The 19,837-nt window shown below is 43.5% G+C and overlaps 1 protein-coding gene and 1 pseudogene across 2 annotated transcripts in view; both read left to right on the forward strand.

Moving 5' to 3' along the window:
- Positions 1-380: 380 nt before the first annotated feature.
- LOC117054128 lies at positions 381-4,098 on the forward strand (annotated as a pseudogene).
- A 5,492-nt stretch (positions 4,099-9,590) lies between these two features.
- EP300 (E1A binding protein p300) overlaps positions 9,591-19,837 on the forward strand; it is a 78,611-nt gene continuing 68,364 nt past the window's right edge. The window contains exon 1 of one of the 2 annotated variants that reach the window (XM_033161754.1): positions 9,591-9,729. In XM_033161754.1, the coding sequence (XP_033017645.1) occupies positions 9,636-9,729 (94 nt within the window). In that variant the 5' untranslated portion in view covers positions 9,591-9,635. The remainder of the gene's footprint in view (positions 9,730-19,837) is intronic. The other variant, XM_033161755.1, reaches the window with a different exon arrangement.

Genomic DNA, 19,837 nt, shown 5'->3' on the forward strand with positions numbered 1-19,837 from the left:
ATTCAACACAGGACTATATTATATTGTATATTCTAATTCAAAATATATGCAGCAGGATATTGTTCTACCAAATGTTTCTCTCCCACAGTGCAGTCGTTAACCCATAAAATATACTGCAAGTAATTATAATAAAATGAATAATTAACAATTAACTACATATTTCCAGTCATTACTTGAGTCTGACATGCCATATAACTGGGGTCATACGTGTTCAAACTGACTCTAGTTTTTTAACTTGTTTCTTGACTAGAGAAATCCAATTGCTGTTTTATATTTTGTGTCTGAGGCAGCTGTCCCTCCTCTATGGTTTATTTCTCTACTCCCCTAGCAATGTCTAAGTTCAGCATTTGTGTGGGACAATCTGACTGGGGGAAGGGGAGATGGAGCCATGTCGGTGTTGCAGCACTAGTTTGGTGTTATCCCTTGATGCACTTCCTGACTTAAATGATCTCTCCCCTTTTGTGGGTGCAGGAGTGACACTTGGCTGCATTGGTGTGTGGGTAGGCCTACTATGCAGAAGCCAGTGGCAGTATCCCTTGGGAAATATTTGGGTGCTGCATTTTGTCCATGGCCCCAGCAGCTGAGGGGGCTGTTGGGTCACTGTGCTCCCAGGTTGCTGTAAGCAGACCAGTCCACACTGATGTGGGCCTTTAAGGAGACTAACTCACAGCTGGTGGTTTGAGCATGGAGCCTTGTCCAGGAATTAGCACACAGAATGATAGGATCTTTGCCCCATGCCATGCTATAGTTGATGCCCACTAACCAATAAAGGTGTTGTATTTTCTAAACCAATGAGGAACTCTGTGCCTCCCCCCCCCCCCGCTCCTGTGCCCTGAATGCACAAGGGTAGAGAATACTGTGTTTTGGTTGGTGAGAGAAACTTTTAAAAAAGTGGAGCAGGGTAGGCTTCTTTAAACATTTTCTTAGTTATATATGCAGAGGCAGAAAGACAAGTATAAATCCTAGGTTAGTAAATTTTGCAGATGTATCAGAAAGGCTGAATTTGAGACTGTTCTATTGCTCAGTCAGACATTGGTTTTGGGATCCAAAGTGCTGCCTGGCTGGATTACTAACCAAGTGGTGGTTGTCGTGGAGTCTTAATGAAGTTTGATTTCAGGGCTGCATTGAATTGTGGTAGTGACACACTGTTCCTAGCTTTTGAGCATCCGAACATTGCAAGTATGTTTCTTGCCTCTTTGGAGTGGTGTCAGTGGATGGTGGAGGCAGAGTTTTCCATTAGCAGTAGCAGTCAAATCTGCAACTGGGTTCCTAGGAAACAGCTATGTCCTTTTCCTGTGGAATTTACCAGAAGGTAGATATGGGAATGGTTTTCCCTTGAAAGATTACACGTCTGTCACACAGCTGCCCAGTTGGTCTGACGTGCAGGTTCACAGGCTTGCAGTCTAATAGACATAACAAAAAATGTGAAGAGGATAAATCTCCCTTTAGTTAGATATCCACCTACGCAGGAATTGCTAAAATGTGGCCTTGAAAGGAACAGAGAAGATTAGGAGCAACGTTAATGGGATGCTAGGATGAAGAAGTTTAGCAGGACAGGCATATCCACAGCATTAAATATTCACAGGAGTTGCAGTCAATCTCTTCAGCCAGGGTATATCAATCTCCATCCCCGGGATCTAATAAGCTTAGGGTGCAAGTTAGAATTGAGGGAAATCCGTGCAATATTGAGCTGGACACCGGCTCATCGTATTCCATAATATCTGATAAAACATTTAGAGAGCTTTTTCCAAATGGGGCCCCCCCTCTCCGACCGGCCACCGTGGTGTTACAAGACTTCCAGAGGAAGATAATTCAGCTAAGGGGCATGGGCACTTTCAAGGTCCAGTTTAAGAATCACATTAAGAAATTGGACCTCATCATAACTAAGGGTCCTTTTACCAGCCTTTTGGGTTTGGTGTGGTTTGGCCCGTTAGGCTTAAGCGTGTCAGGACTAAATCAAATTTCACCTGGGACAGGATTTGAGTCAATCTGCCAGGAGTTTCCATTAGTTTTTGACGGAACCTTAGGCCTTTACAAGGGACCCCCGATTTCCCTACAGATCAATCCCACGGTGCAACCCATCAGGGTCAAGGCTCGTAGAGTTCCGTTTGCGCTCAAACCCAAAATTGAGGAGGAACTGGATTGTTTAGTGGCACAAGGGGTTTTAGAGCCGGTTACATCGGGCTCATGGGAAACCCCAATTGTCACCCCGGTTAAACCTGATGGCTCTGTCCGCATTTGTGGTGATTACAAATGCACCCTGAACCGGGCCCTGCAGGACCATGCATACCCGGTTCCAGTAGTGAGCCATGTATTGGCAAACCTGGCTGGGGCCAAGGTCTTCAGAAAGCTGGACTTGGCACAAGCGTACCAACAGCTCCCCGTGGATGAGGCCATCTTCTTAAAGGCATCCCCGGAGTCATGCCGTTCTTCGATGATGTGCTGATCGCTGCGTCGTCGAAGGAGGACTTCGCCGCCAGCTTAAGGACAGTGCTACAACGCTTCCAGGAGGCAGGACTTAAGGTCAAACAGAAAAAGTGCCTATTGGGAGTGAACAGCGTGGACTTCTTGGGGTTCCGAGTGGATGCAGATGGCCTCTATCCAACCAATTTGTGATGCCCCAGCCCCTAAGAACAAGGCAGAATTGCAAGCCTTTTTGGGACTCCTCAATTTCTACCATGCGTTCCTGCCACACAAGGCAGCAGTGGCCGAGCCCTTGCACTGGCTTTTGGACAAAAAAGCACCTTGGGTCTGGGGCCCACGGCAGGCAAAATCTTTCCAAGGGGTCAAAGAATTGCTTATCTCTAATTCGGTGCTGATGCACTTTGATGAAAATCTCCCAGTTGTGTTGGCGTGCGACGCTTCCCCGTACGGGGTGGGCGCGGTTCTGGGCCACCAACTATCAGATAGGAGAGAAGTCCCAGTGGCGTACTTCTCCCAAACCCTCACACCAGCAGAACGCAATTATTCCCAGATTTACAAGGAGGGTCTGGCAGTGGTTAAAGGAGTAAATTTTTTTTTCATGATTTCCTTTATGGCCAGCCCTTCACTATCGTGACTGACCATAAGCCTCTCTTGGGAGTTCTCGCCCCCAATCGCCAGACGCCTCAGATACTCTCCCCTCGGGTTCTGCGTTGGTCCATTTTCTTGTCCGGCTACCAATATTCCTTACAGCACCGACACGGAAAAGCCATGGGGCACGCAGATGCTCTCAGCCACTTACCACTGCCTGAGAATGGCCCAGATCCTGCTCCAGCTCACCAGATATTGCAACTGGAGGAATTACCTGACCAACCCCTACATGTGAAAGACGTGGCTGCTGCAACAGTGAAAGACAGGTTGTTGGCCCGTGTTGCAGAGTGGGTGGGGAGGAGTTGGTCTGGAAAGCCTGGACCGGAATTCTCAAGCTTCACAGCTCGCAAAGACAAGTTGTCAACACACAGGGGGTGTATATTGTGGGGTAGCCGAGTCATAGTTCCCCCCTCGCTTAGGAGAAAGGTCCTAGAAGGTTTGCACGTGTCCCATCCAGGAATAGTCCGGATGAAGGCACTGGCCTGAAGCTACGTCTGGTGGCCGGGCATAGACGCCGAGATTGAAGGGTGGGTTAAACATTGTAAACCCTGCCAAGTGTAGCGGCCGGATCCCCCCAAGGTACCAGTTCAGTCCTGGGAATCCACACAGTCCCCATGGTCCAGGGTGCACATAGATTTTGCTGGGCCCTTCCAGGGCCAACTGTTCCTCATCGTGGTGGATTCCCATTCCAAGTGGCTCGAGGTGACACTGACCTCAACCACGTCCAGTAAGGCGACTATAAACTCACTCAGGAAGTTATTTGCCACACACGGCTTGCCTGACACACTGGTGAGTGACAATGAAACAGCTTTCACTTCGGCGGAATTCCAAGAGTTTGTGTCTAAGAACGGAATCCGCCACGTCAGGTCAGCTCCCTTTCATCCAGCCACTAATGGCCAAGCAGAACGCATGGTTCGCACAACTAAAGATGTGCTCTGGCGTATAATACAGGGAGACTGGACCCTCCGTTTATCAAGAGTTTTTGCTGGCTCAACACATCACCCCAAGTGCAACAACTGGCTGTAGCCCAGCTGAGTTGCTTATGGGAAGGAGGCTCAATACTCTCCTGGATCGCATACATCCCGACAGGGCCTTAGAGCAGCGACCATCCGCTGTGGAGCGGAAGGCACCTAAGGGGTTTGCCCCAGGGGATCCTGTATATGTCCGGAACTATGGGCTAGGACAAGGTTGGGTACCAGGCACCATTGATCATTGTACAGGCCCGGTTTCCTATGAGGTGGGGCTGGAGGGTGGACTGGTTTGGAAAAGACACCTCAACCAGATCAGACCCCGGTCATCTCCCAACCCAGTATGTCCAGCGGAACCACAGGGTAGTGCAACAGACACAGCTGGAGACTTGACAACTGGGACAAGTGGGGAAACGGAGGGTGCGCCGCCAACCGAGACACCTCAACAGAGCGATCTTGGGCCAGTGTCCACAGCAGCCCCGCAACCAGCAACACCTGCAAAGCCGCCTCCGTTGATCGCACCAATTAGCAAACAGGGACTTGGAAATGTTCCCCAGTCGCAGGTGCAGACCCAGGAATCACGACGGTCCCAACGAGAATGTAAATCACCAACACACCTTAAAGATTTTTATTGATCATAATGTTTGGAATTTGGGGGGAGGGTGTTATGTATGGGAACCAATAGGAGCTGTTCAACCACCTTACAGGGTCCGCCTCCTGGTGCGACCTAGCCAATTACAGAAGAGCTAGGAGGGCGAACACTCCTATCAGAAACAAGCTAACTAAGGACTCTTTTCTCTGAACACAGTTTTAGGTGGGAGCGAGTCAGTCTGGCTCGGGCAGGCTCACATGCAGCATGGGTTGTTCTTGAATTCTAGTTCCATTGTTTAATAATAAAAGACATTTGGAACCAACGCTGCCTCTGCCTCTTGTCCTAGCTGAGTACTTAACATTCCCCAAACCCCTCTTCCTAGTATCTACCATTCCATTGCCATTTTACTTTCTGGAGTTTATCCCAGGCAGGGGGGGAAACCGCAAGGGAGGCTGAGGAAAAAACATACATTTAGACTGATTCAGTGTAGGGTTATTCAATAAATTCACATATTTTGTTCTGTTGCATGTATAAATTAGATGCAATTCCCTTCTTTTAAGTAACGAATTAAAATATTGAATAGCACTAGACCTGGTAAGACAGATCCCCCCTCGAAGTTTAACAGTGATTTATTAGTTCATAAATTTTACTTGAGGTGTGATGTTCCAGCCTATTCACTACATATATTTTTATTTTTATTTATTTCATAAGATGTATACACTGCTTCATTGTAAGTTAAAAAAAAATCGAACATGAAAACCAAAAAAAAAATTACCACACTTAAAAAACATTCAGAAGTTAAAATATTGTTGCATGCCACCCCAATCTCTGAGCACTTCGAGATTCCAGGAGTTCCAGGCGCTTACCCAGGGTTCGTGTTTCATTTTGGTAGCGAGGCAAAGCAGAGACTATGGTGTCTTTATATTATTTATTTATAAAACCTGAGCATGAGATGGGGGGGGGGTTCACAGCATCGAAACCCCAAGAGGACATTGCTTTCCCCCATCGCTGGAGCCTTGGATTCAAACAGAAATCCTGAGGCCCTCCAGACATTGCTGGTACAGCTTCCATTATCCTTGGATATTGGCCATGATAGTGACAACATCTGGAGGGCACTAGTTCTCCATCCCCACCCCAAGCCCACGTATGGTAGTATTCATTTACTGCGTCACAATGTACCACTGTTTTACTGTCTGGTGTGTTAAGGTTTTGTGCCGTTTGGGTGAAGGAGACCAGATATTTATTCCTAATGATGAGATCAGCTGAATGCTTCACAGACGGTGGATTACCAAGAGCGCAAATACTTTACAAAACTCTCTGGTATCCCAACATTCTTTAGAAGAGCAGTCAACGGATAGTGACCATAGGACTTTGGTAGGAAATAAGTTTTCACAAATCTTTCTGTTTGGTACACCCACAGACACATTTCAGGAACTCTCTATGAAGATGGACATTCTTTTTTGCATGCAAAATAATTTGAGAAAGAATGGTTCATTTCCCCCTTATTTAAATTTGTTATGTTTTGTAATGAATTGTTTTGAATTGGTCTTTTCTGTTATCTGATGCTTATTGTGTGAGCTGCTTTGGGCACAGTCCACTGTGGAAAAGCAGCAGACACATGAAACAAAACAAAATTTAGGAACTGCAAGCTGTACTAGGACTAGACTGAAAGGGAGTGATCTGTCAGTATTCTTGCTGGGGTTGTTTCTGTATCTCCCCTCTTACTGAAGATGATTTTCTGGCTCCTGCTTGTGCTGCTCACACATCTCCATCAAAGTTTGAGAGCAACCTAAGTTAAGCTTCACTGAAAATAGGCTCGAGAGACATAACTGGGATGGCGAAAGAAGCACAGACAAAAGGAGCAAGAGACAGCAGGGCTGTTCCACAATCTTGCTGTCCTTCGGTGTTCTGTATAGTAGCACATACCCGAGGAGAGACGTACCTTCCTGTCCTTTTCAGCAACTAGGTCCGGGCCACAGTTGCCTGGATTTTACACCCCTTCTGTGTCACCATATCGTAAGTAATCTTATGGATCACTTTCAATAGCCCAATCCACTACAAGTGTCATATGAAGACCAATTCAATGCTCTGATTTGCTCTGTCCTTTTAACCTTAATAAAACAATTATTGTAATGAACGTACTAACAGAACTGTCTGTCGCAAGCACAGACCAGAAAACCCTTGGAAAAGTGAACGTAGCAGAGGCATTCCATATTACAGTATGTGCGCTGCCCAGGTGAGGCGTTTCCTGCAGGCACTTATAAAAAACCAAGCTAGAAGAAGTAAGCCATGTGTCCAGTGGTCTTGTGAATTGATTGTTCACCTCTCCTACGAAGAGGAAAATGAAAGAACACGGAATCCTTTCGTTTTTCTACGTTTCACAAAGGAATGCATATGTGGGGAAAGTGCTGCTGTTTCTCCCGGGGGTCTGCAGAGAAAGGCTCATGTGTCTACACAGAACATACTGAGCAACGGAAGGCTCTCCTAGTCTATACATTACAGTACTTTACTGTGACCCCCACCCCTGCTTTAACAGAGCATTATGCTAATTCTTGTATGAAAGAGCGCGGTCGCGGTGGCAAATCACGATGCAAACATAGGCGTAGCGTTATAAACCAGACTCGCGGCATTACAGGGAATACGTATCAGTCCCAGCACAATGCTACCCCACGTCTTTTCGCGTAATAAAGCCCTCCCCCCCAGCGAATTTTCCTTCTTCTTTACGAGGAACAGACATGGATGTTGGCAGGAAAACGCAATTGTGCAAGATCGCTTGATAAAAAGACCTCTGCGCCTCCACCTTGAGGCTGCGTGATGATTGTTCTCATACTATCACAGGTTACGGTTAATGTCCTATGTCTATATGTGCACGTACACCCTGAGTCCTCCTCCTCATCACATCGGTGTGTGTGTGTGCCTGCACCGTACATGAGAAGCTAGAAGGCCGGCCAAAAACCCTGCTCTCTTCCGCCGCCCACCAAACCACCCCTCGGCTGTGACTCTTGGCCGCTGTTTTTGCAGCAGCAAATGAGGGAAGTATAAACATAAGGAACAGGGCCTGTCTTCCCACGGAGGGCTACCGATGCGTACCGTGGGCACTGCCAGGTCCAGAGTACACAAGCTCAGCGCCCCCCCCTTCCCCCATTACAATAGGCCTGTCCCAAGCAGCAACCTCGCGGTCTATTTTGGCCGACATAAAATACAAGTAAAGGCGGAGGGAAGTGGGCGAGAAGCTTCTCCTTCTCCTTTAAGAGGCGGAGGCGAGAGAGTTTGCGGAAGGGATCGCTCCGGGAGCGCAAGCCGAGTGGCTGAGCAAGTCTCGTGACCGCAGCTGACCCCGCCTCGGGTTCTCCCCCTCCTCGGCCCTCCGCGTTCCATTGTGTGTGCGAGCTGCGTGCGTCCCCGCCTCTCCTCTTTCTGACCACGCCCCTTTTTTCTCTTGGCTCATTTCCGGCCGCCGCCGCTCGCTTCCCTCTGAGGAATCGGGAGAGTGAAGAAACAACAGCCGCCATTTTGTTTGTGTGTGAGCGACTGAGGGGAGGGAGCGAACGAGAGGGACCGAGCTGGGCGGGTAGAGCCTGGGAGGTGGAAAAGCAACGACAGAGACCGACAGCCGCTCAGGGCCCCTGGCCGGCCAGACCTGAGAGAACCCGAAACCTCCGTGATACACCCACTACACCAGCCTCGCAGCCAGTAGGGGAGTACGCACTCCCGGCTTCGGCTAGTGACTCGGGACCCCGGGTGGACCCCACCCACAGCCTCTCCTGGCTATTGAGCCCGTTCGCGGGGTCAGGAGGCCGCCTGGCTCCGGTTTGGAAAGCTGTTTCTTTTCTCTACGCCCCCCCCTTCCCTCTTCCCCAGGTCCTACATGGCGGACATGAGACGGAGCCGCTCCAGAAACGCCTGAGGCATCGCGTCTTCGGTTCCGAGGAGAGTCTTGTCCTCTCCGCAGACCAAGCGCTCGCAACCATCCTTATCCCCCAGGGAGGGGGAAGAGGCAGAGAGAAGGGGGGGAGGGGCCGCCGCCGCCGCCGCTTTCTCCTCCTCCTGCTCTGGGATCGATCCCTCCATCTGACCAGAAGGGGGGCACCCTGCTACAGAGAAAGAAAGGAAGAAAAGGTGGGGGCGCGGGGTGCGAGTCCTGAAGCCCACCCTCTCCAGCCCCCATCCCGGGATCTCTGCTGCCTCCATCGGGACAACAACCCCTCCTCCGCCTCCTTGTTCCTGCACAACAAGATGTGAAGCGGAGACTCCTGGGACTTAGCTTCATCCTCCTCCTCCTCCTCCTCCTTACGGCTCCCCTTTCTGCAGCCATTAGTGACTGGCGAGAAAGGCGCAGGGGGAGTTGGGGACCCTCGACACGCTCCGTCTGTGACCCCCTTCCCCAGTCCCTTTTTCACTAGCAGTGGGCATTTCTCTCCCCCCCCCCCGCATTGCAAGCTGGTTTTTGGAAGGAGAGGGAAGGAACTGCGAGCAGAGGAGAGATTCTTTCTCCTTTTTTTCTCCTCTCCTCCTTCGCCCGCCTCCTTGTGGCGATGAGGAGGAGGAGGACGACGCCGAGGAGGAAGAGGTTGATGGCGGCGGCGAAGAGGCAGCAGGAGGAGGAGAAGACGACGACCCCCCGGAGGATGAAGATGGTGGTGTTGGCGGCGGCGAGGAAGCACCAGCAGCCCCATAGCCGGATTTAATTCGATTTGTAAACCCACCAACCCCGCATATTTGTGTTTGGAGAAGGGTTTGTTCTGTTCTTTTCATCCTTGTTTTTCCCTGTGGGCCGGAGGAAAGACTGCTTCCACACCCTATTTCCCATCTCTGTTCCCCCTTAGTCGCTGCTACCCAACAGAGATAGATCCCGAGGGGCAGAAAAAGAGGAACTTTGTCCCTTTCTTCTTCAGTTCCTTCTCTTACTGTTGTTCAGTTGATTCCGGATCCAAGAAGAAGGCTGACGACTTTGACGAACCCCATCTTTAATTTGGGCTCTGTTTGTCTAAAAAGAATTAAAAATGGCCGAGAATGTGGTGGAGTCGGGCCCGCCTTCAGCCAAGAGGCCTAAACTCTCCTCACCGGCGCTCTCTGTCTCTGCAAGCGATGGCACAGGTCAGTCTCCCTTGCTTTTACCTCACTGTATATGGGTCCCTTCCCTTCCTTTCCTCTTGAATGTTTTGCACAGTCTGTTGTCCAGTACCCTTCTTATACTGTCTTTTTGCCTTTCTGTGTACCTACTTTTCTCTGCACCTTGCTGCATTAATCACATTGGGTGTTTAATTGCTGCTGCTGCCCTTTTCATTGAAGGGGATATAAGCATGTCTGTGTTACTTGCTTACTCGTTTCACTGTTCTGCAGCAAGTGAAACCTTTGTTTAAAAAACACCAACAATCCTAAACTCTAGTTATAGTGTAAATCATTACACAACTGTTATCCACATTTTTGTGCATATAGAGTCCTGATTTTTGTAAAATCTTGCTTTTTAAAGATGGGACATTCAGTCTTAAAATATTTTTTCACTTTGAGCAGTATTACGATGGATAGCTTGTTTCCTCCACCATTTCTTTCATAACCACAAATTGTTCTTAAATGCCAACATTTCTGTTTGGTCAAGAGTGGTAATATTAATTGGTGAATAAGGTTTGTATTGACATTTTGTTAAATACACTAGTTCACCTGATTTGCCTTGAGAAACTATGGAGCCACCTTTTTCTGTTGCATCTTCTACTTCTTTGCTTTGAGACCAAAATGTCTGAAATTCCCATATAGTTTCTCTGCATGTGTGAGGATGAGTACAACTATTCTTATCTCTCTGTCTATTTTAATATGATATTTCTTGAGGTTCGTAAAAGCCAGCCAGTTAGAACTCTAGAACTCCTTAGAAATTATGGATGCAAGTTACAGGTGTTCATTTGGTAACAAATGTTTACTGGTTGTTTTAGAAGTTCAGGGAACTAAATCACTGTAGAATGCAACTGGCTATACAAGTACTGGTATTGCTTTTCTGAAGGTATAGGTATCAAACAGTGCAGTAGTTCTTAACTTACTTTATTAGAGGAGAAGAGCTCTTCAGCCACATATCTGGGCATTGTGGTTACTGATGGTAGCCAGTTTTGTACATTGGAAGTTGTTAGCACTACTTCATATATGAAGTCAGGGGGGAAATGGCTGATATTATTTGATGCATAACAATTTATTTTCTTGTCTTTTAGTTTGAATACTGGTTGTTTCGCATAATTCATAAAGATGTTTTAAGCATTCGGTGCTGAGCAATGTTTTTTTCTTGAATCCACTCTACTTAAGAGCACTGTAGTAAGTTTAGGAACTGGATTTCAAATGAAGCAGCATTAATTACACCATTTATTGGGATATTGCACTTACCTGAAAATCAACAGGTTCCATTGTACTGGTAAGAAAGCAGAATGAGAAGCTCTGGCCAAAAAGCAAATACTACATAGGTAATGCAGTATATACTCATTTCTGCATACTATGCTACAGAGTGGTATTTAGATTCATGTCAGGTCATTCTCTTATAGACAGAATGAAGCTATGTAGTTAAATGTCAAGACTGCAACCCTATGCACACTGTAAAAGTAGTTTTAATTTTTGAGTAGACATGCCTGTGCTTAAAAGTCAGTGCAGTCTTGCACATATTTACTCAGAAGTCCTATTTTGAGATTTAAAAGTGCAATAATAACCATGTCTACTCAGAAGTCTTATTGAACTAAATGGAGTTGTGTTCAGTCAATGATTCCTTTGCCTATGAGAATTGCATTACTCTTATTATCCACTAAGCATATTTTAGTTGTTTTGTTCTTTTATAATATTGGTAAGCTATCACATCTCTTCCTACCTTATTTGAGAAGTATACTAGACAAAGCTTAGTTTCTTGTAATGGTTACTTGGTTTGTTTACTAGGCTTGTTACCTCCTTTAAAAAGGTAATTATTGCCTCATGCTTTTGACTAGTAATAAATGATCTATATTGCCCATTTTGATTGACTCCTCAGTGAAATACTAGTCAACTGGAGATGTTAAGTGTAACGTTAAAATAGCCATGTTTGGAGAAATGTTAAGGATATTCAGCATACAGCAATCAGAGCTAGTCAAGTTTAATCTCTAGAAGTACTTTATCTAGAGGTTAGATTGTACAGATAAATTAATTCATATTTAGAATGTGGAAATATGATAGTGACTCTTACTTTATGTGTTCAGAATACGGACATACAGAGAAGTAATTTAAAATATACTAACATGTGGTATGGTAGTAAACCTCATTTTGGAAACAAACTAGTGGTCTTCCCCCCTATAATGCTGCGTCACAGTGCTGCATCTTTTTCTAGCTAATAGAAGCCCTAGCTGCCTTATTTCTGTGTTCTTGTCCTGATGCCTTAAAACATATTTAACACATGTTTAAAAGCATATATAGTTGTAAAATACTTCATATTAATGCTGACACCATTAGGGTATATGGAGATATTAAAGTTGAAGATAAAAGACTGTTGAAAAATAGAAATATTTCTAAATATGTCATTGCCATAAGAATAAAGTTCTTTGTGCAGCTTTTCTGTCTGTATACTGAATAGCAGTATTATTGCTTAGAATTCCCACATTGCCTGTATTGACTGCTATCAGAACTCTGGAATACGGTGCTTTCCCCTTTCCTCAAACAAATGAGTATTGTTAATAGTTTTCATATTGAGTGGAAGGAGATGTCTTTTCATTATTTGATTATAACAAAGTTGTGTGGTGCTGTATGAGCTCAGCCGAAAACATAGGTTAGAACACAACACAAGCATGTGCTGCATTGAGAGAGAACACAACTACTGTATGCCATATCCATAAAGTAGTGCATTGTGTTATGAAAGCTCTTATTAAACCAACAGTATATGTTCTAATTTAGTTGTGTTTTGTGAAATGAAATACATATTTGAGAATTTTAGTTAGTGTAAACCTATAAGGTTGCATTTCAGTTGTCTTTCTGAAGGTTAGGTATGTGAAGAACTCTTGAGTAAAAATTGGAATATCATCCAGATACATACAGTGCTGATGTTGGGAAATGAGGCAGAAAGTAGGTAAGGGAACTGCATTTTAAAACTGCTTCTTCTGTTTGGTACGTGACTGATTTTACAGAAACAAATTGTTTCTGTCATCTTGGCTACTTTGCAGCAACAGGCAAAACTGTAAATGTGTGCAGTGTACATTCAGAATAGCTTTGCAGGTACACAGCTATTCAGATTCTATAAGTCAGGACCCAAATAGGTGCTTTGGGCATACTCAAGGGCTTCATAAGATTTTTACTGCACCTATGTGCTTTTGAAGGTTCCCTCAGTTTCAATTCGATTTTGGAATGGAGTAGGATCTCCTGTTTCAAAAACACAGAAACCCCTTAACTTTGAGATGTATTAATTCTAGTATCATAAATCCTTGCTGTTAATCTCATTAGCCTTATTTTTCTGTTTGTGCATTAAACTTCTTGTTGTATGCTTATTTCTCTATGAACCTAATTAGAATTATTATTCTGATTTTCAAAATGTATAGCATTATACTGTCTAAATTTTCAGTCATGGTCAAAGTTGTGTTTTTCTTCTGACAAATAAGCATACTTTCAAATGACTAAAGTATGATTTGTATTTCATACTTAATTTGGTGTATGTGTGCCTAATTTAGAACAAATCACTTCAATAATGCTTTGATATCAGTTGGTTTCAGAGGTTATTGGAAACAGTATATCCCAGCTGCAAAATCCCACAAGAATGAGCTGGAAAAGGTAGAACAAATGGGAAAGTTTAGGTGACTGCAAAGTATAAGTTCTTTAGTATAAGTTTTAGCTTTCTCTGTGAAAGATGGGAATAAGCTACTGTAAACTAATAGTTAGCATTGTACCACTGGCAACACACACATGAAAATAATGGGCTGTAGTGCATTTACCAACCTTGTAAATAATAAAAAGTTGTTCATCTTTTTCTTTCTCACTCCTTTGGCACCAATGCTAGTAGTTCTTTTCATGTCAGGAGAGTTAGGACTGCAGGTAAAGTGGATAGTGGAGGAGTCTAATCTCTGTACTCCTCTTTACTTCTCCTGTCCCTTTCACCACATAGCAGGAATACCTTGCCATTGTCCTTGGGATCAGGAGCACTGGGGAGTGGGGGCAGAGGGTTCTTGTCTTTTTTCATAGCAAGCAGTTGAGCCTAGAGACCAGTTCCCAGTGGTGAATACCTTTGACCTGGGAGCCCAGCAGAAATTGTGGTAATAAGCCATGGAGCCTTAGTTTCAGACTACTGACATGATTTGACAATTTGAAATAGAGCAAGTAGTCCTGGCAGAATATTTTTGTAAGCAATTTAATGTTCAGTGTTCCTTACTGTTTTTAAATGTAGGGAGTTGAAAAATGTAAGCTAGTTTTATAGAGTGTAACTCTTGAGATATCCTTATTTCATTGTGCATGCATGTATCAGTGGATTTTTAGCAATTGTAATTGTTAAACAATACAGAAGAATACTAAGTTGCAGTCCCTGAAAACTCACATATCGAAGTAAGTCCCAGTGAAATCAGTGGTGCCTTACTGCCAAGTAAATATGATTAAAATAGTGCTTCACAACACTATTAAATTGTGGCACTGTAAATAGTTTATCTACTTCCAAATGGTGGAGTCCCAGTGTGTTTCAAACACTTAAGACTGCTTTTTAAAGCTTTTTACATCCCTACTATCATCAGTACTATCATGTCATCCAAACAAAAGCTAAACAGTTTGCAGATGGGTGCAGACTAATTGTTAACAAGTAACTTGAAATAATATGTTTGACAGACTTTCCTAAACCAATCTTAATTTCCACTGATCAGTACTAATGCAAAAGTTTATACTAGACTCTGTAGAAAACATATATTTATAAGTATGTTGTAGAAATGGGAAGCATTCAATACTCTTGGTGTATAAAATCAAACCAGTAGTTGCATAAATTTTCAGAGCTTTTGAGATATGCATTCTAGGTGAAGCATCCCTCCAAATAAAATAAAATACTGAGTTTTGGATCACAATGACAACTCATCTGTAGTATGTGGATGATTGAAGAACAAGCTTCTACTTATTAAGTTATATTTAGTGTTAAAGCATTTGTTTTGCAAGGGGGCAGCAAAATTTACTTAGTTGTGGCACCTGAAAGAGTAATGTTGCAATAGACGCTTAGCACTACATCAGGTGCTGTTGGGCATTGTGATAAATGTTTAAATGGCTCAAACCACCAGGTAAGCTTGTTAGGCAGCCCACCAGAGCTGGTCCTCCTGTAATCCTGAACACATTGGATTGTAAGACATAAAATTGCATAGTAAAACCTGTTGTCCCATAGGCTTTTATATATCAGAGCCTACTTTATGAAATGTATGGTATTCTTAGTTGCCAGATATGTAGTAGCCCTTGAGATGTAAGAGTACGACCAGGAGTCTATCAAATTTCCATGCTGAGTTGAATGTACAGGTGAAACTGGAAAAATTAGAATATCGTGGAAAAGTTCATTTATTTCAGTAATTCAACTTAAAAGGTGAAACTAATATATGAGATAGACTCATGACATGCAAAGCGAGATATAACAAGCCTTTATTTGTTATAATTGTGATGATTATGGCGTACAGCTGATGAGAACCCCAAATTCACAATTTCAGAAAATTAGAATATTAAATGAAATCAACAAAACAAGGATTGCAAATAGAACAATATTGGACCTCTAAAAAGTAGAAGTATGCATATGTACTCAGTACTTGGTTTGGGCCCCTTTTGCATCAATTACTGCTTCAGTGCGGCGTGGCATGGATGCTATCAGCCTGTGGCACTGCTGAGGTGTTATGGAAGACCAGGATGCTTCAGTAGCGGCCTCCAGCTCTTCTGCATTGCTCGGTCTCATGTCTCTCATCTTTCTCTTGGCAATGCCCCATAGATTCTCTATGGGGTTCAGGTCAGGCGAGTTTGCTGGCCAATCAAGCAAGCACAGTAATCCCATGGGCATTGAACCAGGTTTTGGTACTTTTGGCAGTGTGGGCAGGTGCCAAGTCCTGCTGGAAAATGAAGTCAGCATCCCCATAAAGCTCGTCTGTGGAAGGAAGCATGAAGTGCTCCAAAATCTCCTGGTAGACAGCTGCGTTGACCCTGGACTTAATGAAGCACAGTGGTCCAACACCAGCAGATGACATGGCTCCCCAAATCAACACAGACTGGAAACTTCACACTGGACTTCAAGCATCTGGCATTGTGTGCCTCCCCATTCTTCCTCCAGACTCTGCGTCCTTGGTTTCCAAATGAGATGCAAAAGTTGCTCTCATCAGAAAAGACAGCTTGGGACCACTGAGCAACAGACCAGTTCTTTTTTCTTTAGCCCGGGTAAGATGCTTCTGACGTTGTTGTTCAGGAGCGGCTTGACTAGAGGAATACAGCATTTGAAGCCCATCTCCAGGATCTGTCTCTGTGTGGTGATCTTGATGCACTAACTCCAGCTTCAGTCCACTCCTTGTGAAAGTCCCCAACATGTTTGAATGGTCTTTTCCTGACAATCCTCTCCAGGCTGCGGTCATCTCTGCTGCTTGTGCACCTTTTTCTTCCACACTTTCCCCTTCCGCATGACTTTCCATTAATGTGCTTTGATACAGCACTTTGGGAACATCCAACTTTTTCTGCAATTACCTTTTGAGGCTTTCCCTCCTTATGGAGGGTCTCAATGATCGTTTTCTGCACAACTGTCAGGTTAGCAGCCTTTCCTATGATTGTGATTCCTACCGAACCAGGCTGAGAGACCATTTAAAGGCTCAGGAACCCTTTGCAGGTGTTATGGATTGAGTAGCTACTGAATTTGGGGTTTTCATCAGCTGTACGCCATAATCACCACAATTAAAACAAATGAAGGCTTGACATATCTCGCTTTGCATGTCATGAGTCTATCTCATACATTAGTTTCACCTTTTAAGTTGAATTACTGAAATAAATGAACTTTTCCATGATATTCTAATTTTTCCAGTTTCACCTGTATATGCAGGATCCTTGTTAATAGTTTCATGATCAGCCCTACAGTAGGAGCTTAGCAGTCAATTCATAGTTGATGTAAAAAAGAAGTTTTTTGGGGGGAAATCTAGAAAATACAAGTAACATCTCATTGCTCTATGATTGGGGAACTTAAAAAAAACTTGAGAGAAGCATAGGCTTCTGCTTTGTTTTGGTGTAACTTCAGAGGAACATACTGAAAAATCATTTCATTTGCATAAGAGATGCTCAAATATGGTTTCTGTTCATAGATTCTAAATGACCAAAGGCAAAACAGAAGTTTCTGAGGTTTTGCTGTTGAACAGCCAGATCTTTCTCCCATTAAAGAATAATGTGCAGGACTTTGCTTGAACTCATCCCAAGAAGATGAGAAGTTATGGGTCATTTGTACTAGTTTCAATTCACCAGGTAATCATAAGCAGTCTTGTACAGCCTTTGAATAAACCCCTTATAAAAGTAGTTTCCAGGCTACTTTCTCTTAAGGCAGCTGCAGCTACTGCAGGCAACTAATTAGGTTCATAGCTTTCTCTGAGTCTCAGCCTCTTGTAAAGGGAAATGTCTTTGGAAGGAGCTGTTATCTCCTGTTGATAAAGACTTGCGTGCATGGACTGTCTACAGACTAGTCACTTTCTTAATTTACTGGGACTTGATTTGCAAAAAAAGATACTGACTGCAGAGCTCTCTGCACAACAAAGCAGGAGTCATCTGGTATAAAGTGCTAGCTCTAACTTAGTTTGGTTAGCACTAAATTGAACATATCCAGTAGATTTAACTTTTAAAGGAATAAACTCATGCTGAGAAGTATAATGAACATTTTAGGTTCTGAGTTGGCATCTAATCACTTGGAGGCAGGTCCTAGTCACCAGTGGCAGTAACTCACTTTCTGTTAACTGGTGTTTACTTGGGGCACATTTGGTGTCTCACATGAACCTGCCCTTTTCTGAGCTTCCCTGCTTTCTGAAGTGAGGTTGGTGGCGATTAGGGAAAGGGGCATGTTTTATATGTGCGCTACCATGTATACACGCATAGCAGAACCCAGAAATGACCCGGAAATGTCTTAAAGATGTCATTAAAAGGGTGGAATGGGGGGGGGACGGGTTGTTTGCAGGCTTTGTCAATAGGTTTCAGTTATATGCAGCATGTGCAGTGGCTCAGAATGTAACCCCCCCATGTAAACGGTGGACTGCCGGTAAAGCAGTCCAAGTTGCAGTGTAGTAATGAAACAGGAAAGTGACCCATAGTTATTAGTTGCATTTCATGGCCTTTTGGTGCTACTGTTCACAACTTTTCCTCTCTGGCAATTACGTATAATTGGTATAATTGAGGATAGTGTTTCACGAATATAATGAAGTAGGCTCTGGTTGTTGGTTGAAACTATGACAGCACTACCACGACACAAATACATCATTAGAAAAGAAAGAAAGAATTATTGCCTGCCCAAATGCTTGTGTGGACCAGATGTAGATGGACGACGACTACCTAGTCAGCGTATGCTGCAATAGATTCTGTTTTGGATATTTAGGAACTTTCTGCTATCTTACTTTTCTGAAAACCAGCAGTCCTAAAGATTAACATTTGTCTATTAAAAAATAGGCTGAGTAAAAACAGCCTGAAAGGAAACGTTGGTCCACATTTTGAATTGCTTCTGTGCTTTAACTAGTTTGCCCCATACCATATTTTCTATTAAAAAGGTGACATTTCTTGGAAGAGATGTGTTGGATGGGTTCAGAGGTGGGAAATATTTCCTGAGAGCACTTCAACTTCTTGTTTGTCTAGCTTCTGTGATTTTTCTTTCATATGATTGTGTCCAAAATAGACCTTGGAAGTACTGTGAAACTGCTAACTGCTGTATTTGAATAATTTTAACCCTTCTGCTTTGCTTGGAAACAGTTATTGACTACAGAAATCTAGATTGAATACATTTTACTTTGTCATGCAATATAGCACAGGAATGGCTAGAATTTTAGAATGATACTTTTTAAAAAGTTCATTTTATTGAAATATAGAATGCTGGAAACAATAGCAAAACTGCAGAAAGTTTATTTTCATGTTATCCTGTGTGTTGTGTTGCATTGTAACTAATCAAGATTCATTCTGAGAATTAAGCTCCATTGACAACCATAGGACTTCCAAATAAATATAATTGGGATTGGATTATTCTATTCTCAGTTGTGTAAGCAACAACTAAATATTATACCCAAATAACAAATCTGAATAGTGTGCCAAATGTACTTGCCATTCCCATTTGTCCATTCCCTTATTCCAAGTTCAACCTGCACTCAGAAACCTGAGGTGGATATTTCTTGGGAAATACATTCGTACCTTGGTTTTCGAACAGCTTCGTTCTCGAATGTTTTGGCTCCTGAACGCAAACTGTTCTGGTTTGCAAACTTTTTGGAAGCTGAACGTCCAACGTGGCTTCCGATTGGCTGCAGGAGCTTCCTGCAGCCAATCAGAAGATGTGCTTTGGTTTCCGAATGTTTTGGAAGTTGAATGGACTACCGGAACAGAACTTTCTAATTTGGCATTAAAACAGCCTGATTTATTCAATGGTGGCTATCTAGTCTTTTATATATTATGTTTTCAGATTATCAGTGTATTTGGATGACTTTAAACAATAAAATCATAAAATCATATAAATTTATTCCAATAAAGGCCAATAACAACAAATAATAGCTAAATTTAGTGTTTAAAGTTAGTTGTTTAAGGTTTAGCTGATACTAAACTGAAGCAGGATGGAAATAGGGCTGTAGTTTATTTCCAGTATGATGGTTTTTAGTATTGGGAAGCTCATGCTTTCCACCATTTCATGAATGAAATAAACATTTTGACCAATATGAGAGTGTTTTCTTCAAGTGTGTGAAGAGCCAAAGAAAACTATTCATGTACATCAAGGGTGGGGAACTGGATCCAGATGAATCTTTATCTCCTCCTTCCGTGTGGGTCAAGTTTGCTAGATGGGTGGTATCACCCATCCTTCAGTCACCTGACATCAGTGTCAGGTGACTTGCTTTTGATATAGTTTGAAATTGAATCTAATGGATGTGGGTGCAGGGATGGCTTTGATCACTGGTGCTTGCAAAGTGCTCTGCACTGCCTGCAACCCCCCTTCCACCACAGCTTGACCTTTACCTGTTCCAAACTTGAGTTCATATACGACATTACAGGTGAGGTTGGCAACTGTGGCTTCACAGAA

Source organism: Lacerta agilis, chromosome 10 (genome assembly GCF_009819535.1).
Source record: "Lacerta agilis isolate rLacAgi1 chromosome 10, rLacAgi1.pri, whole genome shotgun sequence".
NCBI lineage: Eukaryota > Metazoa > Chordata > Lepidosauria > Squamata > Lacertidae > Lacerta > Lacerta agilis.